Source organism: Solanum verrucosum, unplaced genomic scaffold (genome assembly GCF_900185275.1).
Source record: "Solanum verrucosum unplaced genomic scaffold, falcon-dt-bn FXZP01000263.1, whole genome shotgun sequence".
NCBI classification, from domain to species: domain Eukaryota; kingdom Viridiplantae; phylum Streptophyta; class Magnoliopsida; order Solanales; family Solanaceae; genus Solanum; species Solanum verrucosum.
This window is the reverse complement of record NW_026020353.1, coordinates 350,159-377,678: the sequence shown is the minus strand read 5'-3', so window position 1 is coordinate 377,678 and position 27,520 is coordinate 350,159. Positions and strand designations below refer to the sequence as shown.

The window sequence follows — 27,520 nt, the reverse complement described above, 5'->3', positions numbered from 1 at the left end:
GACTAAAGTGTAAAATAAAAAAACTTAGGGATGAAAAATTCAACCCCTTAATTCTTAATTTAAAAATTGTCACCCCTACTCAATACTTAAAACTTGAGTCACCAATCCCTAATTTTGAAACTTTTCTATAACCCTTAATTCATTGTCCCATGAATCTGTTGATGTCTTCAAATTTTAATCTAAAAATAAATGTTGCAAACATTAATTGAACTCTCTGATTTCACTTTTGCTTGAGAAAGGAAAGTGAGATTGGATAAGACTTCAATGGTGAGGACTTGAGGTTTTGATCAAAGTTAGATCAAGAAATAAACTCCAGTTAAATTATCATTTAAGAGCGTGAACTAGAGATAATTTATGCCCTCTCAAGCTAATGTTTAGTTGTTTTTATGGTATGGTTTTGGGGTTTGAAAGATCCCAAAACAAACACATTTATTGGGTTGAAAAACATTGAATATAGTTTTAACTAAAGCTATCCATGTGGTAATTCATTCTAAGTTCGTTAGTCAATACTTATCGAACCCACACCCCATCGAATGCGCACCCCTAATTTATCCAACCTTGTTAAATCAATATTTGTGTTAGGTTTTGCAATTTAATTTTAAACTTGATTACTTGTGATAAACAACCCCACCCCACCCCCCTTTACATTCATTGTTGGTACAATATACATGTTTCAGTGAGTTGAGTCACGAATTTTGATAAATCCTACCTCTAATCCACGAGGAATTCGACCTCGACTTCAAGTTGGATAATTATTTTGCAAACGACCATAAGTACCTCCTTAATCGGAGAGTTGTTTTTGATGTTACGAATCAGGTAACATCTCACGTAAAAGCGTGTATATACTAGTGCATTTGGCCATTGCATCTCATTTACATTCATAAGCCATGATTTATATCAAGATTTTGTCTGCTTATTTGGTCGAACCTATGAGATTTTTGTCTAAGTAACTGATTCTTGATAAACTGTTGAATAATTAATTTATTCTTTGCCATTTATAGCTCGGGTTTATTGATGTATAAGTGAATTGAGCTAATCACTGGTGAGGTAACCATGGGATAACCAACTTTTATCCATACTTTAGTTTAGGGTTGATCGACGATACTGTTAAGTACACATATTTTTTGTACTCACTCCACACTTCATGCAGTTTTCTGTTAGTAGGTTCTACGAGTGGTAGGTAAGGTGTGGCTGATCGTTGAGGACTTGTTTGGAGTCATCAGGGTGAGGTGCTCGACTAACAACCCGTCTTCTATACCCTTACTTATTCCTCTCTTTATAACTATATTTGGTATATATTTCATACTTGTATTCAGAACTTTAGTAGCTCATGTACACATGACACCAAGTTTTGAGTGATTTTTTTCGCATTGTTTATCAGTTGTTGATAGTTTGCCTACCAGATGGAGACGTTAATTCACGATAATTTGATCAAATTAAAAAGAAAATTTGAACGCAAAATGAATGTTCATATAGCAGAATAGTGTTCTTCCAGAGAAGGAAAAGACTCAAATGATAAAAACAAAATGCAAGAGATAATTATTTATAGATATTGTATCTACATATGATTAAGCTCAAATTTAACCTTTGCAGAAAGTTAATATAAAAATATTGCGAGCTATAAAAAGCATGAATACTTTTGTTAGGAAGGAAAATGTTTTCCACGAAAAAACGAGTCCCTAGAAAATGTTTTTTGAAAAACATGTGAGTTTCTTACTTAATTTCTAGTGTGGCAAGTAAGCAAGAAAATATTATCTCAAAAACACTTATATATATTATCTAGCAAAACACTATTGAGGTGGGATGGAACGGGGAATAGGGGTGAGGAGGTGGGGTGGGTGATGGTCAAGGGGTGAGGGTTGGGAGAATTGGGTGGGTGGGTGGGTGGGGAAGAGACAATAAACCTGAAATGTCACTTGTGCAACTTGTTTTCCGTACTTCCATTAGGGAAGTCATATTTCCCATTTTTAAGGAACTTGTCTTCCAAGAGAATATTTTCCAAACATTTTGACGAAGAAAAATTGAAAAATATTCCCAACCATACTAAACACGCCGTAAGTGTCACATAAATATAATTTGGTTAGCTGATTGATAGGTAATCGAGACAATTGGTGAGATGGAAGTGTCAGCAGCAAGCAGAAAATTGAATTCAGAAGGTGATTTGATATAGATTGAAGTTTTGAATGCAATATCTAGGCTGTTATATGTTCAAACATTTACTCTGGCATACAAAAATAACCATGAGCACCTGTTGTAATTTGTTACCAGTGAAGCGCTACGGCCACCCCTATCGAAGTCTTGTAGCTACTCTGCTTTATGTCCTGTAAAAGTTGCAGCAACCCTAAAAATCAACAGGTAAACTAGTCAAGAAAGCTAAGGTAAGAGGAGATGTGGACTTCCCAAACAAAGAACACCACTGAGGAAGCTTCCCAAGTACTGTTTCAGTTGGGGAAGTTATTCTATCAACATCTGTCCGCAGTTTTAGCAACGGTTGCTCTGTGTTGCTATCCTTCTTGTAGAACTTGTGAGTTTGATTGTTGGCCCAGAAAAGAGTCAGACTGAATTTCCTTGGTGCCTTCTTCCCTCCTGAAAATTGAATTATGTGCCATGAGTCTGCATTGCTCTTGTCACCGATTGGAACCAACTCCTCAAGACCGTCTGCACCAACATCAATCCCACAAAATAGTGGAAACAAAAGATCAGAAGAACAGTGGAAAGAAATCCATTCTTACACAAGCTTTTAATAATATATCAGTAATTTATCATTAGGGCGCAACTATCTCCACTACAGAAAGAGCATATCCATTATTCACGACTGAGTCAGTACTCAGAAGCTTTATAGACAAACAAAAATTCCACCAATTGTCCTAGCTCATATCTTTTTCCCTCCCTTCTAGATCTATACAAGTCAATAAAGTAGTTGTCTCTCTCAACAATTATGTGCATGATTCAAACCAAGGTCACAACCCCACTCTCTCTAGACCCCCCCCCCCCCCTCCCCCGCGTCTATGTATACCTCTTAAGAACCACATTTTACGGTAATTTTCTCACAACTTATTTTGCAAACTTGTTGCCTCATCTAGTCCTGCAAAACAATGCAGTCTAGAGAGCATGAGAGGCATTAAGCACCTCAGTCCACCCAATACAACACCCTCTTCCAAGAACTATTAATAAATTTATTATTCACCTCATACTAAACCATTTCTAGTGAGCATTGTTTCAAGTGTGTAAAGCTTTTGCGTATCTGATAGGCAAGGACCTAGGAATCGAAGCAACCAGGCTACATGGACCAAGTCTAATACCTGTTCTGTTCTGCCAAACATTTAAGTTAGCATGAGGAGCAATTTTAACTCCAACAGAAACTAAAAACTAGTAATGGAATCTTCCTTGGCACAATGCACAACTTGAGCAAAACAAAATTCTCTATATTGTTTCTAATAAGTCAAGAAGACTACGTAAAATATCTACCTTTAAATTCTGACTGGAGATATCGAAAAGTGGAAATAGTTTGATAAGAGCACAAAGTCAGACCAGGCTAGAATTATAGAATTAACAAAAGCAAATCCCTAAAAACTTTTGATTAGCATGATATGATACTGGCCAGGCCTCAACTAGAATCTTAATCTTGTTAAGATGGAAAATGAAAATAAGACAGACCAACTTGTTAATTTCATGCAACCTCTGTAAGAACCTAGTCATCTATCTACAAGAGTATAAAGAAGAACAATGATAAAAATCTTTGTGACATTTTTAGGTGAAGGGCAAAAGCCTGATGAAGGTCCATGATATCTCAGGCATATGAAGAACTCACTTAGTCCAGATAAAAAGATTTCTTTTTAAAAAAAGGGCGGGTCAGAGGTGCATCATCTCTCCAAATAGACTAACCTATAAAAACTGTGTTAAACAATGAACTGTGGAACAACATGGGAAAAGCATGATCAGAAAAGAAGTCAAGGAAAGAAGTTTCTAGTGTATTAGCCTTGTTGAATAGGAATCAGTGTTGTCAAAGACGCGCTTAAGCCTTGAAGCGAAGCACAGAACATGTTGAGTGCTTCGCCTCGCTTAATGTGCGCTCATTGTCATCATCAAGGCTAAAAGTCATACTTTTCCGTGCCAATAAGCATCTCCTAGGAGGAGACACTAAACAATTAATATTTCACGCTATCATAAAAAAAAAAAATCAATTTCTTTGTTCATTTATTTGTTATTCATGCATATTATTATTAGTCTTGGACTAAACATATATATTTGTATATTTTTCTCCATTTGTGCCTTTTCATTAAAGCCCATGCTTTTTTTGTGCTTAACACCCAACGGACCTTAGAGCCTTGTTGCACTTTTCGCTTTTGATAGCATTGATAGGAAGGTAGTTCTATGGAAAAGTATTTTTCACCATCTAACTGAATCTTTTTTGCGTTTCAAGTTCTTTGGAGAACTATTCAAGACAATTCACATGGAGAGAGAAATGTAACCCTCTGAAACTCCCAAAATTTGACAGCTAGTGAACTGAAATAATGTATCTGAGCAAGTAGATAAGAAAATGTAATGACAACCTTCACGAGTATTTGTAAGTACCTTTCAACTGGAAATCCTCGACTTCATCAGTGTTGATACCCAGAGTCCAGCGTGTGGAAAGTTTAGTGTCAATGGATGCATGAGTTACTCTATTGTCACCCTTGATATCATTCTCAACACGAATCTGAGGAATATCTGTCTCATGCCAGCCAATATTAGCATTTTTGTCACTCCAACAACCATACTTGACCGAAAACGTTACAAAATCAAGAGGCTTATCAGTGCCGCAAGTAAATCCTTCTCCAATCTGTTCAACTTCCTTAACTAGATTTCCTGGAGTAGTTGAAAATAAAGAAATGTAAGAGGCTGGCTCTTGCTTTTTGCCATTGGCTCCTGTCATATCCACAACATGCACAACCTGAAAACAATAGTTCAAATAGTCATCAGGTTTTCACGTGGTATCTATCCAAAATTCAACATCATTTTTATTTTAAGGAGAGTTGGACAACAAACTAGAGAAAATATTAAATTTTCTGCAAGCTACTTTTGCTAGGTTATAAGTATTGTCCTGTGCAGAACTTTTGAAGTAATATACTCCTTACATATTCACATGGTGGAGTATGACTGCACAAAGAGTTTATCCAATTTAAAATGATTTTGTGTATTATATCGTAAGCGTAAGGAGATAGGGACTCCAGGCACAGCGGGAGAAAAAGTCACTCAGTGAATAGGTGGATCATACACTTGAGAGACAGGGACAGGAGCACGCCTGACCCTTTTGGAAGTATTCAAGTGCTGAAAGAGTGAAGTCTAGAGAGTCCAGTAAAAGTAAGGTCGTGTTGTTCTCTTCTTTGCCAGTACAGTTGCCAAATCTCTCTAATTCTTTTTTGATGAGGTAAAATTAAAAATGAAAAATATAGACTAAATCTATCTAATTCCCCTTCATTTATGATAACCTGATGCTGTGGAGGGGCCTAGTCCTATTTTAGCTCTTATACATGGTGCTAAAATGGTAGCAGCGGGTGTTTTTCTTGTATCTCAGCTTAGAATATTAAAACAATAGGGAAGTTAGTGTGATAAGGAAGATATGACACAATCAAACAATTTAATTAATAATCAGTGGACATTGATTATTTCATTAATGAAGCACAAAAAACAAACTGGAGCATCTCACTGTTCTTCCAACTTCTTTTTGATGAGGATAATTATTTTTTTGATATGACGGGAACAACCCCTACATCCATAGTGTATACAAGAAGTAGAGAATCCTACATAAAGTTGTGACTCTCTATACACGGTGCTTCCAATCATCAGCGCTAACTGGATATCATGGTTCTTCCAACTTATGGATAAAGCAAGGTAAAAATTGACACCTTAAATGTGTTCAATATATTACTCCTACCCATTCAATTAAAACTGATGGATAAGGCTAAGCTGAGTTGTCATTCAAAATCAAGATTTGTTATGTTGCATTTTGCATGGAAGATTGATAATTAATCAACTTACATTTACAGCTCTGGCAGTATCTTCAGTAAATGGTGGAACAACACCTAGTTGAATCACGGCGAGCGAGATGCCAAACAGAAGACAGGTCGTTATAATAAGTGGCACCTTTGCACCTGAAACTCAAAATGAGATTTTGATTTAAAGTTATGCATCACATACCAAATAATAGCCACACCTAGGTATTTCTATGTGATTTTAATTGCACTCGCTGCAAATTAAATAATTAACTTTAGATGAGATTCTTATCAGTAATGTGGTCTTCTTGTAACTGTTTCAATGGGGGAGGGGGGATAAGTAGCTGGATCTTGTAACAGAATCCTGGTGATTATTTGTTGGATTGTGAAAGTAATTTATTTTTGGATACTGCTAATTTAAAGGCTATAACATGCCACTGTTCAATTTTGAAATATGTGGTTAAGTTTCTTCTTAGTATTGAATCAAAGAAACATGTACACATTGGGCAGTAGGTACTGAACCCTTGCTTGATGAAACATCAATACGGGCAAGATCTATAAGAGTATGAGGATCAAGAGTGAAATGAAACATAGACAGCAGTCAAGTTCCTAATGAAGTTCTGATTCCAATAGAAAGCAAAACAATATGCTAAATCTTGGTAGAGAAAATAAAGTGCATTTTAAATATAGACTGGGATATCTCTGATAAGAATTTCAATAAACAGAAGCTATCAAATATACGAAAAAAGCAACTAGTTTTACACCAGACTGAGTTGTAATTTGGAACCAAACTTTATGCAAGATGTGCTGCACACTGAACCATTCTAAAGAATTTCAAGTCCTGTGTATCACTTCAATACAATTAAATCACCCACAGAACCAAAAGAGATCTTCTTTGAGATTATTTTAAACTTAGAAACATGATTATCCATTCAGCTTTTTACTTGAACCAACATTCAAGGAATATTATTTTTTTTGATAAAGACATTCAAGGAATATTATTAACAGAGTGCCTCACAAAAAATACCACAACCATACAGTGTTTAGTTATTTAGGTCTTATTTGTTTGCACTAGAAGAAGGTCTTAATCTTAATCATATAAGGGTCTATTTGGAAAGTCACCTGTAATTGGAATTGAGAGTAATTGGGTGTAATTACACAGTTTGGCATGAATGTTTGGCCAAGTAATTACTTGGTTAGCAGGGAATTGAGTGTAATTGGGAGGGAGTAATTACACTCTCCAATTCTAGGGGAGGTGAGAATTCTTGGTAATTACACGGTGTAGTTACAAGGTTACTTTTTAATTTCTTCCAAACACACCCTAAGTCTCTTCTTTTTACGTCCGAATCGTAATAATTCATGTTAAAGAATATGAGTTGTATATTTATAGGCATATATAGAAGATGCTATAATATTATTATTTATTGGTTTTGATTTCTTTCCTTGGATAGAATCATTGTATAAGTATAAACTCATTACATATTCATGAATAAAGTGTATCCACTTCCACCATTGAATTACAAATTTTAATCATCAAGTGAGTTTGTATTTTTTATTTTACAATCATCTCATGGGTCTGAATAGATCTGAGAAATTAAAATAACAATTTATCAATACTCCATCCATTCATCACTGTCGCCGCCACCACCATTATTAACTACCAGCAACCACCACCCACAACCATCATTATCAACTATCAGCAACCACCATCCTCAATCAAAACCACCACCGGTGGCAATCACTACAATCAGCTATCACCACCACTAGCCACTGTTTAATCACCATTACCACCAATCCAACAATGACCACTATATATCGTCAACCACTATCATTATTCACCACCATCATTAACTATCATTATCATCCACCACAACTATCAGATGCCACCATCGCCATTAGCTACCATCCACAACAACATTCATTAACCAACATCATCCTCAATCGACACCAACAACCACTACCGCTTGCCATCACCACCACTAACCACCTCATAATATTTAAGGGATGCTTTACTGATGTAGTATTATATTAATTTAGTAGTTTGTTTGAATTCTATATTTACTACTTCTAAACAAATACAAGAATTATACATTTAGATGACGAAAACAAACCATCTTAATTATTTAGTAATCAGATCTTAATACAATGTCGTAAATAGTCATGTGTATTAAGATTCAAACATCTAAACTTAATGCACATCTTAATATTCAAATATGAATTCAGATTTAAACGTATTAATCTTAATAAAAAAAAATAAGGTCTTAGTCACTTGTCTTTTCTTTCCCTGTTTGCGGTCATGTATATAAGGTTATTAGTTAAGATTATCCATTTGTTACTGCACACAATGTAACCACTGTTAGAATAGAGAGCTAACTTTGTTTGTTGTCTAGATTCTAGAAACCCAGACGGTTGAGGCCTTATCCTTCATTCCAGATCCTATTCAAAAGCTTTGAGAGAACATAGAAGGTCATAATATCCCAGCAACTTCAAAATATTGTGGATGAAAACTAGGGCCTCTTTTATTAATTATTCATCTCAAGGAAACATGCAGAAAACTACACCAAGAAAAACCCTAAATTATGTAGTAGTAAGGTAAGGAGTTTGGGAAGCTCTGTATGACTGAAGTCATGTTTCAGAAAGTGTTCCGCACCCCCACCCCTCCCGGGTTGGTGCGGAAATATCTTTGAGAAGTACTTATTACAGATTGATAGTAATATTCGCAACTTTGGGTAAATGTTCTGATGAAAATTTTGAGTATCAAATTGATAATAATAAGTGTTGGTTGGGGCAGTAATATGAAATTAAGAGTTGAGATAGTAGTGAAGGAAAATGACTACGGCCTATAAATAAGACAAATCACTTTTCCCCCTTCTACTGGAAAATGTTTTTCGTGGAAAATATGTTCCCGCAACCAAACATCAGAAAAGGACTTAAGTTCCACAAAAAGAGTTCTGGAGAATATTTTCATTTATACCAATAACCCCAAGTATGTAAAAGATCAGGGTATGAGGAGCTCTTTCTTGAATTTCTCCTATTTCTTTTCAAGTGTGAGGAAACAAAAGATGAGAATATGGTGATTTGTGAGTTGACGGGGGGGAGAAGATGTTGCTATAATGGTGTGTATTGTTGGGTGTGGGTGAAGATGAAGAAAATAAAGCAGGGGCAGCTAAGTAATACTAAGGGAAATTCAGAAACCTTAACATATAAACAATATAGAAAAGGAACTTTGCAAACATACCTGAAATATGAATATATGACAAAAGATACACCAGCGTCAAACATGCTATGGCAGCAATAAATATTGCAACTATTACATTGCCCAGCCACTCAGGGTTGCTGCCAGGACTCCTACAAAATGTGAAACATTAAGAATGCAACACACTGATTATTCTCCAGATATATAAAGATCACAAATCCAACAACAAACACAACAAATTGTTAACAACGATACCAATGTGTATCTTTTAGAATAAATTGGACAATAATCCCCATAATTTTCACGAGATCTAAAAGCAATAAAGGGGCCTCTCCTATGCCTACTATTTGTGCAGATACCAGTGTTCTATATCTGATACATAAGACCTTCAATGAGTAAAATTGCTGATTTTGTATGATATGAATTTGAGTATGCGGAAAAGTTGTAAAGAGAATAATAGAACTAAGAAAGTAGTATTAGTCATATATATTATCAAGAGATTTTTCAACTTTTACAATGAAACTTCTCTTAATAAGAAGGGGGGAATCTCTACTTCTACTTTTTTTATTAAGATATTTTACCAAGCAACACTATGAAAATTTGTGAGAGGGTAGTCGAGGTGAGGACGTGGAGGGGTATGCCATCTCTGAGAACAATTTGGATTCATGTCAGGTCAATCAACTATAGAATTCATTCACCTTGTAAGGAGATTGTTGGAGCAGTATAGGGATAGGAAGATAGACTAACACATGGTGTTCATTGACTTAGAAAAGGTGTATGATTAAGTTCCTAAAAATGATCTATGGAGATGTTTGGAGTCAAGAGGTGTACCAGTGGCTTACACTAGGGCAATTAAGGACATGTACGATGGAGCCAAGACCTGAGTAAGAACAGTCAGAAGTGACTTAGAACACTTTCCAGCTACAAGATGTCAGCTATACTTGGTTCAAGAGGGATAATCAAGACAGCTTCCAGGATTAACAGCTTCCTAATTTCAGAGGAATGGATGGCAGTTTTAGCAATATAAAACAGTTTCCATAGCAAAGGTTGGCCTCTGATCACATCCCTAAGCCTTACGGGGGGACGGGGGGCTCTTGGATCAAAAAGAAAGAACTACTTTGAATTCGAAAATTGGTGGCTTGGAACAACAGGCTTCAGTGATAGGATAGAAGATTGGTGGAGTTCTTTCAATTTTACAGGACGGCCTGACTATGTGCTAACATGTAAATAAAAAGCACTACATCCAAGCTAAAGGAGTAGAGCAGAAGTAAGGTTGGCAACCTAGTGATCCAAAGGAAACAACTTTTAAAGCAACTGCGGCAATATGGCTGTGATACTGGGAGCAGACCATTTATAGAGGAAGAATACAAAAACACCAAGTGTCCCATCTGTCCTAGCCTTGGTGGACAGAGTAACCTGGTACCTGTCAGTGGTGGAAGGTGGCAGGTATCCCATGGACTTAGTCGAGGTGCCACAGTCATCAAAAACAATAGAGGAAGAATCAACCAAGAAAGCAGCTTTAACCTTAGACTTTGAGGGACTGATCAGGAATGAAAAAGTCTATTGGAGACAAAAGTCAAGGGCTTTATGGTTGAAGGAGGCTCATAGGAACACCAACTTCTACCACATTGATCAATTAATGGTACAGAGTGAAATAATAGAGGAGCCAGCTAGAATTGAGGGTGCCATTATTGAATTCTACCAGAAATTGTATACTTAAACCATTCATTGGAGGCCTATTATCTTGTTCACTAATTGTCCAACTCTCTCAGTGGGGGACAATGAGAGATTGGAACTTTGATGAGGTTGAAGTTTTAAGGTGTTTGAAGGTGTGCAGCAAATAAAGCCCCTGGTCCAGAGCAAGTGCTGGGAGATTGTGAATCAGGATATCATGAATGTTTTTCAAAACTTCTATGAGAAAGAAGTATTTGAAAGAAGTTTTAATGCAACATTCATAGCCCTTATCCCTAAGAAGAAAGGTGCCAAGGAACTAAGAGACTACAGGCCTATAAACTTAATAGGCAGTATCTACAAAATATTCTCCAAAGTGTTGACAAAGAGGTTGAAAGGAGTGATATTAAAACTGGTTGATGCTCAGCAAATGGCCTTCTCAAAGGAAGGCAAATCATGGATGTTTTAGTGGCTAATGAAGCAGTATACTCAAGGTAGCAACAAAAGAATCCTGGTATCTTATGCAAACTAGATATAGAAAAAGCCTATGATTATGTAACCTGGAATTTTTTGCCAAGTGTGCTGGAGAAGATGAGCTTTGGTCAAAAATGGATACAGTGGATTAGATTACGTATTTCAACAGTTGCTTTTCTGTTCTGATTAATGGATCACTGCAAATTTTTTCAAGGCTCAGAGGGGTCTCAAGCAAGGAAACACTCGGTCTCCCTTCCTATTCATCACTGTCATGTAAGGACTCAACAATATGATCCAAACAGCTTATTGGAGGAGTCTCAAGCAAGGAGACCCTCAGTTTCCCTTCCTATTCATCATTGTCATGTGATGAAAATCAAGATAGCAAGATTGATATCAAGAATGGGGGTGGGGGTCATCTTGGATATGAAAGTTTCCAATCACCCACGAAGGGCTCAAAGTGTCATGGAAGATTCATTAAAAGAGCTTTGAAAGTTCATAACATGCTCAAATGGATTTATGCGTGAAGAGATGACAACCACATAGGTCATCAAGGACTTTAGAGCACTCTTTCCAACCATCTTGAGTTTGGAAGAGTTTAAAGGAAACATGGAAGGAAGACTTCAAGGCCACTAATATACTCAAGTGGTTATTTTAATAATTTGGTCATTCTTGTAAATTGCTATTTTTACAAGACTAATATAAATAGTCTTTAAGGTCTTCATATACGGTTAGCTAACTTTGAAGATAGAGAAAACACTCTTGGTGTGAGTTTTTGGGAGGATTCCCTTTATCTCTTCAATGAACCTCTCTTGGATACTGTAAGTAAGATTTCCATGTATAAGTTCATTTCTTTTCTCCCTTGGATTACATCTAATGGTTAATTTATTTTAATTGTTAGATATTTCCCTTCTTTTATTCTAAAGTTTATGCCCTCTCATTTCAATTTCTTAATCATATCTTTGTATCTTGTCTTGTATGTTTAATTGTGATTCAATTTATTGTTCTTGCATCCAGTGTTATCAAAGGCGCGCTTAAGCCCTGAAGCGAGGCTCAAAACATGTTGAGCGCTTCACCTCGCTTTATGTGCGCTTCAGTGTTGTCATCAAGGTTCTAAGGCAAACTTTTCTTTGCCAATGAGCCTCTTATGAAGAAGTGACACTAAACAATTGATATTTCACTTTATCATTAAAAAAAAATCAATTTTTTGGTCATAAATGTGTCATTCATGTTTATAATTATTAGTCTTGGACTAAACATATATATTTGTATTTTTTTCTCCTTTGCGCCTTTTTTCATTAAAGCCCACTTTATTTGCGCTTTGCGCTTAAAGCCCCCACAGACCTTAGAGCTTTTTTGCACTTTTCGCCTTTGATAACACTGCTTGCATCTAGATTCCTAGAATCACATCACATACTGCTATGTTTTTGGTGTTTACTCTAATGATACTGTGTCTGTGTCTACCATTGATGTTTTAGATTCGTTATAGATAGATATAGTAGATCCTAGAGCAACTCCCTTGTAAAATATGGTTTCAGTACTACTACTACCCAAGTACTGTTTTGATCCCTGATATGATACAAGGTAACTGATTTCAAAAAAGAGTACAGTTAAGAACTTTTCTTTGATATATACACACATACACATTTCATTGAACATGTTTTTCTAAAGTTTGAATGTCTCAATTCGGACTCGGATTGAGTAACTTACTAAATCAGTTTATTCACTCTTCATTTACTACGTTTCCTGACGTGGACTCAAAAATCTAAGCCAAGAGTTCAGTCGATTGGGATTGAGAAAGTGCTCTAGTGAGACCCACAGCTGCTTGTAGGTGAAATTTGTGTTGTTAATACTATTACTCTAGAGTATATGCTCCATGTTACTGTACGATCTTAGGAGGTGCTATGGTATGTCTACTTTGAGTTTTTTTTTTGAAATAAGGGTAACTGTGTATTCACAAAAGACTCATCATCAAATGATGATGATCATAGTCACTTACAATCTCATCAGAGCATAAACAAAACCTACCCCTAGGGAGATTACAAATTGCCTATGAAATCTATAAAAAGTTCTATATCCCCCCTCATATCATGTTTACACCAAAAGTATAAAAGACTAAGGCTATTCATCCTTATCTTCTCAATGTTGTTAGTCTTGTCCTCAAAACATCTAGCATTCCTTTCTTTCCATAGAGTCCACCAAATGCAAGCTGGTATTAACTCCCACCAGTCTTCACCAGTCTTCAGTAGAGTGTCTTCTTCCTATCTCCTTCCAGACGTCTAGCATACCCTTGGTGGTCTGTGGAATTGCCCAGCAAACACCAAGGATGCAAAAAACCATGTTCCATAGATTGATAGCTACCTTGCAGTGGAGGAACAGATGTCCATTGACTTCAGCATCTTGATCACACATAAAACATCTTGAACAAATTTGTCTTCCTTTTTTTCTGAAGCACTTCATGTGTTAGGCATGCCCTTCTACACACCAACCAGGCAAAACATGCTACCATTAGAGGTATTTTTATCTTCCAAATTAATTTCCAAGGCCAGATTCTGTTTCTTCTTTGACCAGCATTGCTACTCCAGTAGCAAAACTTCACTGTGAACACTCCTTTCTTCTGTAATTTCCATATAGGCTTGTCAGGCTCATTGGAGGTGCCTGGGAAGGTATTTAGGATCTGAAGTAGAGCAGTGATTCTCTCTATCTCCCAATTATTGAGGGCTCTTCTAAACAAGAAATTCCATCCCTGAGAGCTCCACATCTGAGAAATTGTGTCCTTGTTCTGTTGGCTGAGTATAACCAAATCTGGGAATAGAGTTGCAAGGCACTCTTCTCCAATCCATAAATCATCCAGAAGTCAATTTTCCTGCCATTTCCCACCGTAAGTGAGATGCTATCCTTGAACTGTGGCCATAGTCTTCTAATGGTCTTCCAAATACTACACCCAAAAGTTCCCACAACCTCAGTAGACCAATGACTTTGTAGTCCATATTTGGCAATGATGACTCTCTTCCATAGTGCTATCTCTTCAGTGCAGAATCTCCATAACCATTTCTGTAGAAGGCATGAGTTCTGGAGGCTTAGCTTTTTTATATCCAGTCCCCCATGCTTCCTACTAAGAGTTACAATGTCCCACTTGACTAGCTTGTAACCTTTATTTTCTCTGTTTCCATTCCAAAGAAAAGATCTTCTAAGTTTGTTGATCTTTTTCTCAATGCGTTTTGGAATAGGGAAAAGACTCATCATGTAGGAGGGAAGAGCATCTAGGACTGACTTGACCAGGGTCAATCTCCCTCCCAAAGAGAGGTAATGACTCTTCCACCTTGCAAGTTTCCAGTCACATCTCTCCAAAACATCATTCCACACTCCTATGTCCTTGTTTTGTGCACCCAAAGGCATGCCCAAATACTTTGTTGGTAGAGTAGCTATCTGGCAGCCAAGATTGCTAGCTAGCTGTTCCATGTTGCTTACATGATTTACTGGATAGAGGAAACTCTTTGGCCAATTTACATGGAGCCCAGAAACACCTTCAAAAATAGTGAGAATAGCTCTGATGTGTCTGATTTGCGTCACCTCAGGCTCACAGAAAATCAGAGAATCATCTGCATAAAGTAAATGAGTAATTCCCACCTCATTTTCCATTCTCCCCTGCAATTTAGCTTTAAAACCTATTAACCATCCATTGACATTTCCTCTCCTAATCATGTGGTTGAGGCCTTCCATGGCTAGAATGAATAGGAAGGGTGAGAGAGGATCCCCCTGCCTTAACCCTCTTTGAGATTGGAAGAAACCTTCAGAGTTGCCATTTATAATTAGTGAGAATTTAACGGTGGATATGCACAAGCTTATCCAGTTCAGCCACTTCCTCCCAAAACCCATGTCCTTCAAGATTTTTAACAGAAAAGACCAATTAACATGATCATAAGCCTTTTCTATATCCAGTTTACACAAGATACCAGCCTTTTTTTGTTTGACTCTGGAGTCCACCAATTCATTAACAATAAGTGAGGCATCCATAATTTGCCTTCCCTTTAAGAAAGCCATTTGGTGTACATCAACCAATCTCCCCATTACTGTCTTCAACCTCTCAGTGATTAGTTTGGAAATAATCTTATATACTCCCCCTATCAAGCTAATAGGTCTGAAATCTTTTAATTCCTCTGCCCCAACTTTTTTAGGAATCAATGGCTATGAAGGTGGCATTAAAAGTTTTTTTTAGAAGACTTCCTTTAGGTGAAAATTGTGAATGGTCAACATCAGATCCTCCTTCAAAGTTCCCCAACATGACTTGAAGAAACTCATTGTGAAGCCATCAGGACCTGGAGCTTTATCTCCATCACACTGTTTTTAAGCATCCCAGGACCTCTTCCTCAGTAAAAGGTCTTTCTTTGCATCCAGGTCTGTTCCTCCTGAGTGATAGTTGGACAATCCAGGAAATCAAATCTACGTCTCCAGTTTTCAAATTCAATGTAAAGCTTCCTATAAAATTCAATCATAGTGTTTCTGATTTCTATAGGGTCTTCTACAATCTCTCCTTTGTCTATTAGCCTGTCAATGGTGTTGTTCCTCCTGTATGAAGTTGCCATTCTTTGGAAGAACCTTGTATTATTGTCCCCTTGTTTCAGCCATAATACTCTGGATTTCTGTCTCCACCTTGATTCTTCATTTTTTGCCACCTTGATTCTTCATTTTTTGCCAGCTCTTCCAACTCCACTACTATGGTGGCTCTTATCATCATTTCATCTTCAGTCAAATCTCTTGTTCCCTATAAAACATCAATCTCAGCCAGTTCTTTCAGCAACCTGTTCTTCTTGTTTGCTATCATCCCAAAGTTAGCTTTGCTCCATTCTTTGAGTTTTTCCTTGAGCATTTTTAGCTTAACATTGAATCTGTAATCTGGACATCCTTACACCAAGAAATCATTCCACCATACTTGGATTAGTTCAGTGAAACCTTCCACCTTGAGCCACCAGTTTTCGAATTTGAAGTTTGACCTTCTCTTCTCCCAATTTCCACACTCTAACATGACAGGGCAATGATCAGAGAGGACTCTAGGTAGTAGCTTTTGCTTGATATTTTTGAATTTTTCTTCCCATTCCATAGAGAAAAGGAATCTGTCTAGCCTCGCTGCACTTGGGTGATTGAGGCCTCTGAACCACGTAAAATCTCCACCATGAAGTTGGGGGTCATGTAGTTCCATCTCATGTATCCATGTTGAGAAGTCAGACATAACAAAAGAGATTTTGTTGCATCCTTTTCTTTCTCGCATAGTTTTGTTGGTGTTAAAATCTCCACATGTGACCCAAGGCCCATCACAAATGGTTCTAACAGCAGCAAGTTCCTCCCAACAGATTAACTTCTCATTCCTAGTATGAGGAGCATACACTCCAGTGAGGTACCAGGTATAGAGGTTATGAGTTGAAACAAACTCATAAGGGATGGAATATTGACCAGCTTCAACTAAAGTCCCAGTCCAGCTTCTACTATCCCATATCATAAGGACCCCCCACTAGAACCCACAGCTTCCAGGTAACCACACTTCATCCATCGACATGACCATAATTGCTTGGCCATTACTTCAACCTCCTTGCTGAGCTTTGTTTCTTGAAAACAGTAAACATCTGCCTTCCATTTTTGCATTAGACTCTTTACCATTGTTCTCTTCGTTTGGTCATTTAACCCCCTGACATTCCATGTCAATAGGTTCAATTTCATTTAAAAGTCGAACACAAATTTCTCCCCCTGCTCCTGCTCCCTTCCACTTCTTCATTAAGACTGGATTTAAGGTTTTTTAATCCATTTTTGTCAATTCCCCTGCTCTTTGGAGTAGACACTACCTTACCAGGCCCCTTGTTATCTAGCAAAACTTTTCTCTCATCAATCTTCATTAGCAAACTATGGTTTCTTTTTCAAAACCTTTGAAAGCTACCCCATAAGTATTGCTCAACTCTAGGATATGGGAGTTAACCCAATTTGATGCTTCCGTCTCGATAACTTCTTGAGAAAGAGGAATTTGCATATTGACTGGATCAGCGTCATGGATCTGTTGAATCTGCAAATCCTATTCTGTCACTAGCACAGGTTCTCTTCCTTTTTTAGGGAGTTCAGCATCATGAGGCTGTGTTTCGCGAACCGTTTCCTAGGTGATGGAGAAAATCCTTTCTCCCCCTTCTTTCTGCCCCATCGTATCTTCCACCTCTTCTTCAGCTTCTTTTTCCCAGCTTGCAGGAATTGAGAAGCGAGGTCTTTAAGACCTCTAAGGCCTTTTTCCCCCTCCACGTCCTTCTCACGTGAGCGGGCCTTGGAGCTCTTAGGATTTTTTAAATTCTCTGTTGGGCTTGGGTGGATTTGTAGTTTATTGTGTTTTGGGCCTTGGTTTGAAGAAGACAGAAACAAGAACTGGCCCGTATTTGACTTCAAATTTGAATTTGAAGTGGGCCCTGACCCCTTGTCTTTTCTTGTCCCCCCACATGATAAAAAGCTGGCAGCCCCCTCAACCCCTCTATTAACCTCTGGATAAATCTGCGAGGACTGCTGGTTAAAAGTGATCGACTCGCCTTCTTCTCCAATGGTGAATCTAGCCGGCAGCTCTGTCCATAATCTTCCATTACAGAGAAAGGGTTTCAACTAAAAAAGTAAGTGAGAGAAAAGTTTCCGGTGATCGGAAGGACCACCGAAAAGGGGGGGGCTAGGGGTGTTTCTAGTTCATTCTTGGAAGTTGTGCCTGGGAGAAAATTTTTTCTATTAATTGTTTGTATTTTAGCAGATTATTATGCTTTCTACTTTGAATTTTACATGTCGTTGATACGTTATTGATGGTTGATAATTATTAGCTGTCGAGTATATACATATAATATGCTTATATGTTTTGCATGATTGGGTTAATTGTGCTATTGAGAATTGAGATTAGTGATCAAAGGTTCGCCTCAAGGAAAGGGGGTGTCAAGTACCAGTGATGACCTCTATTTTGGGTAGTAAATAGATATTAAGGAACTGGAAAATCTGTTACCATAAAATGAGGGCCTTCTTTGTAAAAACTATCTTGGAGATTTACCTTTCAAGTCGAACTGCACTGCCAATTAGTGTAGAAACCGAATGAATAATTATGCCAGAAGAAAGCAAGCAAGGCACAGATGATCCAATCAGCAAGGTGACCGTTTTGAGTGGTTTTGGCAGCCGTGCTGGTGACAAAGTTGCTTCAAGCAATCCATCTAGATTTTCAGAACATTGATCAGTTAACAGCGCTAACTACTGATACAAGGAATTCTAGTTATTCTACTAGGACAATGCATTAACATCATATCCACACTACAAGAATCTGCCCAAAATATATGGTCAACTAAATCTAGATTTTCATTAGGTGCATGGAGACTTATGGGCTCTCGTGTCCATATCATAAACGGCAAAGATAAGGAATGAAATAAATGTGGACTCACATGCAAATGCAGGAGCGGCTAGCCAAGCAAGAGCCAAATAAGATGATCCTATCTTGTAAAAGTTTCCCACAATCAAAAGAATAAGCCACTGCAATAAACCAGCTTTAAAGAGCCATCTCTCAGCATCTAACTTTGCCAGATCTTCTTGCACAACCAAAGGCAGGTTCGCATTTCTTCTTGAAAATGTCTTTGTCAGATACTTCAACAGAATGAGATAGCCCACATGTTGACCAGTGAAAGCCCCGAGCACAGCAGGTGCACCAAACAAACCAACCACTAGCCATGGACTTGAAATGTAGGGAATGGGTGAAGATGATACGAGGGGAAGAATAAAGGCAACAAATACAGAGAAGCCAATAGCGCACATCCACATGAGCACGAGACTCAAGGATGATAAGGCCAAGGAAACCATGGCAGAACGTCCACCCATAATTACTGATGTTGTCCATATTAAAAGTGCCTGCAATATCACTGTATTGTAGAGCAAACTCGCAAAATACTGTCGGAATACGACCATGTATGTTCCCTGAAACCAGTTAAAATGCATTAGGAAACAAAGTTGCTGTGCAAAAAGGGTGCAGGATAAACTCTGTTAAATTAGGTGTTAGGCCTAAGTCACACCCCAATAGCTAGCTCAAAGGGAGGAGGATTGCCCAAGCCTTATAAGGAGTCCACCTATCTCATTAACCACCAACGTGGGACTTTTGTCATTCTTTAACAAACTCTAAATAGGAGATTATCAATATTCATCATAAAGCACTGAGACTCGATTATAACTTTCCTTTCTTTTATCAAACAATAATAAAATTACTGTCATCAGCAGTTTAGCGAATCTTTTGTCAGTAGATTCCCCGTCCTTAATAATGTATCATGGTGGCAGATCGGGGGTGTATCTAAGTTTAGTTAGTCAAGTATAGGGGTGTGTTTAAGGCTATCAATAGTTCGGAAACGAAACTAATAATTTACGCCAAGTTCAGTGGTGTTTTCAATACTTCTCTCTAAATAACATAATTCATCCGGCAGTAGACACCAATTTCAAGGTAAAAATGGTATATCAACAACCAACGACAAAAGAACTGCAGTTCGTGAACATACCAGAATGTCAAAATATATAGCAGTATCCTGGCCAGATTTTCCGCTGGAATTTGTCCCCTTGCCTTTGGGCAGATTTGTAGAAGTTCCAGCCTTAAGTAGAAAGGCAAGCATATTTTCTCCAAGATGTTGAAGAGAACCAGGCTTCAAAAGCTTTAATTTGTCATTCTGCACGCAAAAGGCACCACATTTGTAAAGAAAATAACAGACTCCCAGTTAAAAGCAAAAAAGCCTAAAGAAGCGACAAGTCTATTGGGGCTTTATGCAAGAAGAAACACGCTCAAACTAAAGCACACAATTTACAATGATTACCTAACAATGGTAATATAGCTTGTAACATCAAAACTAATTACTCTCTCTATCTCTCTCTTTGTCCCAATTTATGTGGGCATTCTTTCCTCTTTAGTCGGTCCCAAAAAAAGGACATCTTTCTTTAGTAAGTACAATTAACTTAGACTTCCTATTTTACCCTTAATGAGATGATATATGGCCACAAAATTTCTATGGCTTGTTTTAGACCACAAAATTTCTAAGACTTTTCTATTGGCTTTCCAGAACAGACCATCTTCTTTCTCTGGAATTAACTTTACTGATTATATTTGCTGAATCGATACATCAACTTCCTGTGTTTCTCGGCCAAAGAGATTCCTTCTGAATTCAAAGTTCAGTCCAACATCAGAGAATATATCTCCTAAAACGACTTCAGAATTATTGTCCAGTCTATATAAGTGGGAAATTGATCTTTCAGCAAACCAGAACAATCCTAACTATATTTCCAAAGCTTTTTCCCATCGTCCACCATCAAGCCAACATTTTGAATTCCTCTACTAGGCAGCAAATCTGTCTCCAGCCAGCTACTCCATATGGAATCTTAACTACTTTAGGTGCCCAGAAAACTTCTCTCCTATATTTGACATCAACCACCGCTTCCCAAGGAGCTTATTTCCCATCATTTAACCTCCATAGCTATTTACAAAACAAGGTCTGATATCTCGAGAGGAATTCTAATACTCAATAAGAGTTGGAGTTTCAATTAATGAGTCATAGTCATTTATGTATAACTGTTTTAGTAACAACACTGATAATCAGCTTTAACTGACGCATATCTAAAGAGGAATTCTGATACTCAATTAGCAAAAGGCCCTATTCTATCCTCCTATTTCTCTATGTATAACTGTTTTAGTAACAACACTGATAATCAGCTTTAACTGATGCATATCTAAAGAGGAAATCTGATTCTCAATTAGCAAAAGGCCCTATTCTATCCTCCTCTTTCTCTTTTTCCATCAAATAAATCAAACTCAAAGAAGGGACCGCCTCTTGCTCGAACAGTTTTGCAACTTAGTATGTGAACTGTGAAGTACATTCATCGTTGAAGTTGCTTCGCTTCACACATACAAAGCAAGGACCCACCATTTTGCATCACCTCATCAATTTAAGTGACAGATCAATCACTTTAAATAACACTGGAGTCACCTGATACTGTTTCTATCACTGTAAATAGAAGAGGAGGTCCATATTATCCATTGCCAGTTTGCACATCAGCAAAGTAGTTCACAACTTCCACATGAAACATGGGGCCTCAACTACAACAGAAATTGCACAATTATCTATGCAACAAAATTACAGAAGATTCTCTTTAAGGTCCCAGACTTAGTGCCCATATGAATTTAGCTTATTTTTAGGTGTTTTAACTTTTAAAGTATTTTTTTAGTTTTGGAGGTGTTTGGAAAAGCTAAAAAGTGCTTTTAAGCACTTACTTTTAGGCTTTAAAAAAAAAAAGTCAAAAGTAGGGTATCATCTACTTATGACTTTTAGCTTTTGACTTATAGGTTGTTTTTTATAAGCCCATCCAAACAAGCCCTTAATGCCCGTTTGGATAGGTAATAAAAAGTAACTAATAAGTCAAAAGTTAAAAGCAATAAGTAGGGGATGCCCTACTTTTGGCTTTAGGCTTATTTTAAAACTCTTTTGGCCTAAAGGTGAGTGCTTAAAAGCACTTTTTCAACTTTTCCAAACACCTCCAAAATTGAAAAAGTGCTTAAAAGTCAAAACATCTAAATAAGCTTAATCCAAACACCCCCTTACTCAAACATGATAAAATTCCAAAACAACAAATTGTCCAAAAATTATGAACTTTGATGATTAGCATGCAATCTGAATTATAAGTGTTGCAAAATTGCCTTTCTTAGTACGCAGTAAGTAGAAATAGCAAATTGCCAAAAAGGTAGTATAATAGTTCATTGGGAGGCATATTGAATACCTTTGTGTGGTATACAGCAGTATTATCAGCATATGCAAAATCCAGACCAGAAAGGCCAGCAAGTTCTTGGTACACTTGGAAATCAGTAGCAGATTTTATTGCCCCGGATTTAAATAAATCCTGCAGCACTAAAGACAGTACAATGTAAGTTCAGAACCTCAACCCACAGAGGGTTTAATAACATAAATGGTACATCAAGGATTTCAGGAAATATATTTATTTCTCTTTGAGTAATGCAAACTGACCTGCGCAACTATTTGACCAGATGGATATTTTGCTGCCAAGGCAAAATTTTCAATTGCCCATGGCTGAGGACCAGCCTGTAATTAAAGAACAATAGATGAGCCAAAAATAAGAATCAAAGATAAAGAGAAAAGGAACTTTTGATATATCGATTAATTGAGGAAAAACGTTTTTTTGGAAAGAGGAAGCGTCCAAAAAGACCTCCATTTTGATCATAAATAAGTCCGGGCATGTTCATCTAAAAAGGAGAAGCATATGCATGCCAGTCTAATCAAAATTAGCTCATCACAAAAAATTGGAGAAAAAAACAAAGCAAAGCAGCAGCTTGTTTTATCTCATAAACATCCATACACCACCTGTTCAGTCACCAAACGAAAAGTAGAGATAGAAAAGGACTGTAACAGTAGATACAAACCTGAAATATTCCCGACTTCCCTCCAACACCCATGGCCTCCAAGTCAATAGCCATTGTTACAGTATCACTCCAAGGGTGCTGCATCAATGAAATAATTACGCAAGTTAACAGAACTCATAATGAGATTTTAAATGTTAAGGTTTAGCAGTTAATTTCTGCTATTTGATGCTACATCGCTTGTGAGTGCTGAAAAGTGAAAATAGCCATTCAGTTAAAATGCGTAAATATATCCTAGGTAGCATAGACATGGACACTAGTGTCATGTCATACATAACATGGAGTGGTGCAGACAAGAAGACAAAAATCTTGAGAAAGTGGATACAAGCAGAATAGAGCATGACATTATAATTATGTATGTGACAGTTAATATATCAATTATATACCAATAAGTTAAGAACTTGCAGAAGAAAATGAAAACAAATCCCACCAATTCATAGCTTATACATCAGATAGAATAAACTTGAGTCATTCCCATCATGATAAAGATTAAGAGGCATCTATAGAGTTCAAATACTAACAAGAAGTAAGTTTAATCTTTAATGTCTAATAAGCTGAGTTGCAAGGCATCATCCTCATCCTTTCCTAGTAGGAGTTAGGATTTGGTACTATATATGTCAAAAGCTTTTTTAAAAGAATAAGATGATACTGGAACAAAAATCTCGAGATAAGTCTAAAAGGGACAAAAACCTGAGTTATAAAACTGTGAGCACCATTTAAGCCCTCCTCCTCTCCTGTGTTAAACAAAAAAATTACGGCATTTTTGAACCCATGAGCCCATTGAGACACTCCTCGAGCAAGCTCCAACATAACAGCTACACATGAACTGCAATCTCCAGCCCCTTCACTATAGGAAAATAAACCAACATGATAGGTCAACATTAGCAAGTACCACTTTAACTTTGCATGCAGGTGAAAGCAGATACATAATTGAATCATTAGATAAGATTAAAACAAAAGGCAGTTTTAAACTGTCCATAACAGTTTAAAATAATAAAGAAAAAGCCTGCAAAACAATAAGTTGCACCAATTCACAAATAGTTAAAAGGTCAAACAGCAAAGGCATAAACAGTTGCTGCAGATAAAGGATATTGAACCAACCTGTCACATGTTATCCTCTGAAAAATACTAAAAGAAGATAATATACAACAGCAAGAAAAACCAAACATAAATGGTATGCACATAGACCAACTCTCTGCTGATTATTATTCTGGACTCTTGAGAGATGTGAGAGGGAGAGAGAAAACTACTTTTCTTTATTATGAAACTCAATACAAAGTACTCGGGTGACTTTAAAAATGGTGACTCGGGCAAGGACTCGGATAAGGATTCGACACGGCAAGGGATAGAGAACTTACAGAGCAGTAAGTCTAAAGTTCCCTCTCCATTCAATGACTCCCCCTGAATGTAAGAACTCCCCTTGAATGTTAAAACGACTAGGACAGGACTCACTTCCATCATATGTAACATCAGCTGGAACAAAGAAATTCTTGGTCGACGGTTAGTAAAACTTATAGACTTTTTAGCAGGAAAATATCCTATGAAAACACACCTAAGAGAATGCAGATCTGACTTGCCTGTATTTTGAGGATGAATGTGAATATAGGAAACATTCCCGAAGATTCTAGGAACCAATTTATCGAAAAATTCAAAATTCGGGAAGAAATTCCTAAGAGTATCAAGTGAGCTTTTAAAGTTCAGAATTCTTGATGGTATTTGTTACTAAGATGTGCAGTTGTTAGGACACTTCCCCCAATACTGTTTTGCAACCCTTTTGTGAAGCAATAGTGATCTAATGTCACGTAATAGGCCATTCTTCTCTCTGCTATCCAATTTTGTTGAGAAGCATTGACATATGAAGATTCAAGAATAATTCCCCTCTTTTTGGAAGAAAAAAAAGAGGTATTGCTTGAAGTAGTCCCCGGAGTTATCAGAAAGGAATCATTTATTGGGCAAATCAGATTGGGTTTTTGTTCAGATTTAAAAAGGTAGGAAGAATACAGATGACATATGATTTTTGCTTAAACAAATAGATCCACATTACACTTGTTTAATCATCGATCGATGAGTGACTCAAAACATCTAGCACCAGAGTGAAAATATAGATGACTCAAAACATCTTGGTTATATAAAAAGATGAATGACCTAAGGAACGATGGTGGAGCCAAACTTTCTCTTTATTGGACATAATAGATTCAGACCAGAGTGAACTAGAAAAAGAAATTTGTAGTTGTCTTGTCACCATTGTGAAAATCTAAACAATAAAGACCATCATTCTTACTAGCATGCCCAATCATCTCCTTCATGTTTTTTTCCTCAAATACACAATATGAAGGGAAGCAAGTCACTTGGCACTTGGAATATTTGGTGAGTTTCTATAGAAATGATATTTGCAAATAATTTTGGCACATGGACATTCTTAAATATCAACCGCCCATCTTGGAGAGAATTTATTCGTGACAGAAGTAACAGCAGTGATACAAATACATGTGAAGGCCAATGAACTACCTGTTGAAGCTGATATCTCTAGAAATCTCAGAATGGTATCATGTGCAAGGTTTGAAGCACACTAGTTTTCCAAATCAGAAAGGGAATAAATGAAGAATGAAGAATAGAGAAAAGAGGATAAATCGCCCCCAAGAACAAAGAGAGAACACGCTACTTCCAAAAGCTGAAGACAAAGTTTATATCCATGAGAGATTGAGCTCTCAATCTTGTTGAAGACTAGTCAAGGGGAGATCTCATCATGAAAGAGACCTAAGAAAGATCCCACACATATTGTACTAATAAGATAGTAATATTTCACTGTAAATGTGGGTGATTTGATTCAAGAACTTGTAATAAAAATTAACTTCTTATTAGGCCACCTACACTGAGATTGTAGGACTTCATTGATTTGCTTTTTCCGATGTAATGCTTTCATTGTCCCGGTAAAATGCCCTTAGAACGACTAGGATTACCTCCTCTTTTTTTGAAAAGTTAACATTGTCCTGATTGATGCTCACAAAATCACAGTAGCATCCCTTATCAGTTCTGCATATGCTTCAAAATATGTAAGTTTTTCAGCATTATCCTATATCATAGTTCTTACACCAAAAAGGAGAAATCTAGACACCTGTGATTTATCCTACTGATTGATTTCCTTTAAGTTTCAAAGTACCTATTAAGTACATCTTCGACAGTCTAAAGATCCTCAACTGATCCTGTTTTTATAAAGTAATAAAATTTTGTCGATGTTTAGACAAAAAAGATCGCCTCTTTACAAGAAATATACCAAAAAGTAGAAAACCTCCAACAGATTTGTTTTCTACGAACGAAACTCAATCTTTTATACATAGAGAAACTTCATGGGTGCACTAAAAGGAAATAAAAGATAAGATGCTACTCCTCAGTTGTACGAAATTCATCTGTACACCCTCAAACACTTTCATATTTCTCTCTCCAAATGACCCACATAAATGCTAGTGGCACAAGCTTCCACGTCCTGCATCTTCTCTGTCTTCCACAGTACCAGTTGAACATGACCTCTTTCACAATACATGTGTATCACCCAAAAAAATCCCAAACCCTCTAAAGATTTCCCCCCATTACCTCAAAGCAGCTAAACCAAAAGTGTTTTGTATTCTTATTGGAGCATCTACTTGGGTTAGAATATCTACTTCTCGGAGGAACTTATATCAATACACTTGAATATATTTTTTTTAGGTAAAGGTAACTATCAATACACTTGAATATTATGCTACGAATAAATCAGAACTTGTTTCTAGATTATAATTTGAAACATAATGAGAACTTTCTAGATTATAATTTGAAACATAATGAGGTAGTGTTCATAGCTTTGGAATGAGAAGTGCAAGCAAGCAATTATTGAATTAGCATTTAAGCTGATTAAATTAAGAAAAAATAGACTTAACATCAACAATATTCTGGATTCTGAACAACATTTGTAGCATACACTAGTGTCAATCATTACAACCATCTGACAAGAAGATAGGTAAAAATATAAATATATTTTGAAGACAACCGTATGAAATTGAGAAACATACGCGGAAAACACAGTATCAATGTGGGAAGATACAAGAATAGCATTTTCCGTTGCTTCAGCAGCATATTTTGGCGAAATCCTTAATACAATATGATTGAGATCAGAATAAACCAGAGTTTTCCCTTTGAAAAGTCCACCAACCATATGATTAGCACCAGATTTAGCATGAAAAAGATCTAATTCTACATCAACTTCCCAATGAGCTGTTTCCTTAATAGTTTCTATGGCTTGCAACACATACTGCAAGGCATGATCAAGTGCAGGTGAACCAACAGGATGCGGACCGAATTGAGTCAAGGCTATAACATGTTGAATAGCTTCATGCTCAGAAAAACCCCTCTTACCAACCTGTTGAGCTCCGAGTGGTTTAGGCAGATTGAGGTACTGCTGTTCATACACAAACCAACTCCCATATACAGCTACCACAAACAAGGCCAAAATCACATAGTTTGACCTCTTAGCTACCAGAACCACACTTTCACTATCCCGATTACTCCTCTGCCTCACCATTTTCTTCGTATGGTTATGATGAATAAGAATATGATTTTCTACTCAACAATCTTAAATACCTACAATTACTTCTTCTAAAACCTAATTGACTTTTTCATATTTTCATGCTCCATCTAATACTCTAACTAAAATATACAGTACAACAGAGAGTTGAACTCTTGAACTTCTTGGTCAAGGGCATTTTAGGGTTTTAAATTAGTGTTTGC

The 27,520-nt window shown here is 37.0% G+C and overlaps 1 protein-coding gene across 1 annotated transcript; it reads right to left on the bottom strand.

The window, feature by feature from the left end:
- Nucleotides 1-2,145: 2,145 nt before the first annotated feature.
- On the bottom strand, nt 2,146-27,483 carry LOC125837578 (uncharacterized). The gene is made up of 12 exons (XM_049516672.1): nt 26,806-27,483; nt 23,450-23,606; nt 22,763-22,840; nt 22,350-22,424; nt 22,105-22,224; nt 19,845-20,009; nt 18,750-19,275; nt 18,368-18,524; nt 9,214-9,323; nt 6,022-6,134; nt 4,576-4,933; nt 2,146-2,658 (listed from the first exon to the last, which is right to left on the bottom strand). The coding sequence occupies exons 1-12, from the start codon at nt 27,312-27,314 to the stop codon at nt 2,342-2,344; spliced, it is 2,685 nt and encodes an 894-aa protein (XP_049372629.1). The 5' UTR covers nt 27,315-27,483; the 3' UTR covers nt 2,146-2,341.
- Between the last annotated feature and the right edge of the window lie 37 nt (nt 27,484-27,520).

What these genes read in the sequence shown, in the direction of transcription:
- LOC125837578 (XM_049516672.1), bottom strand. Translation starts at nt 27,314, where the DNA reads ATGGTGAGGCAGAGGAGTAATCGGGATAGTGAAAGTGTGGTTCTGGTA. An exon ending in GGAAGTCGGGAATATTTCAG is followed by an intron (nt 22,425 to 22,762) that starts GTTTGTATCTAC and finishes CTTTAATTACAG; the next exon opens with GCTGGTCCTCAGCCATGGGC. An exon ending in CTGGTCAAATAGTTGCGCAG is followed by an intron (nt 22,225 to 22,349) that starts GTCAGTTTGCAT and finishes TTAGTGCTGCAG; the next exon opens with GATTTATTTAAATCCGGGGC.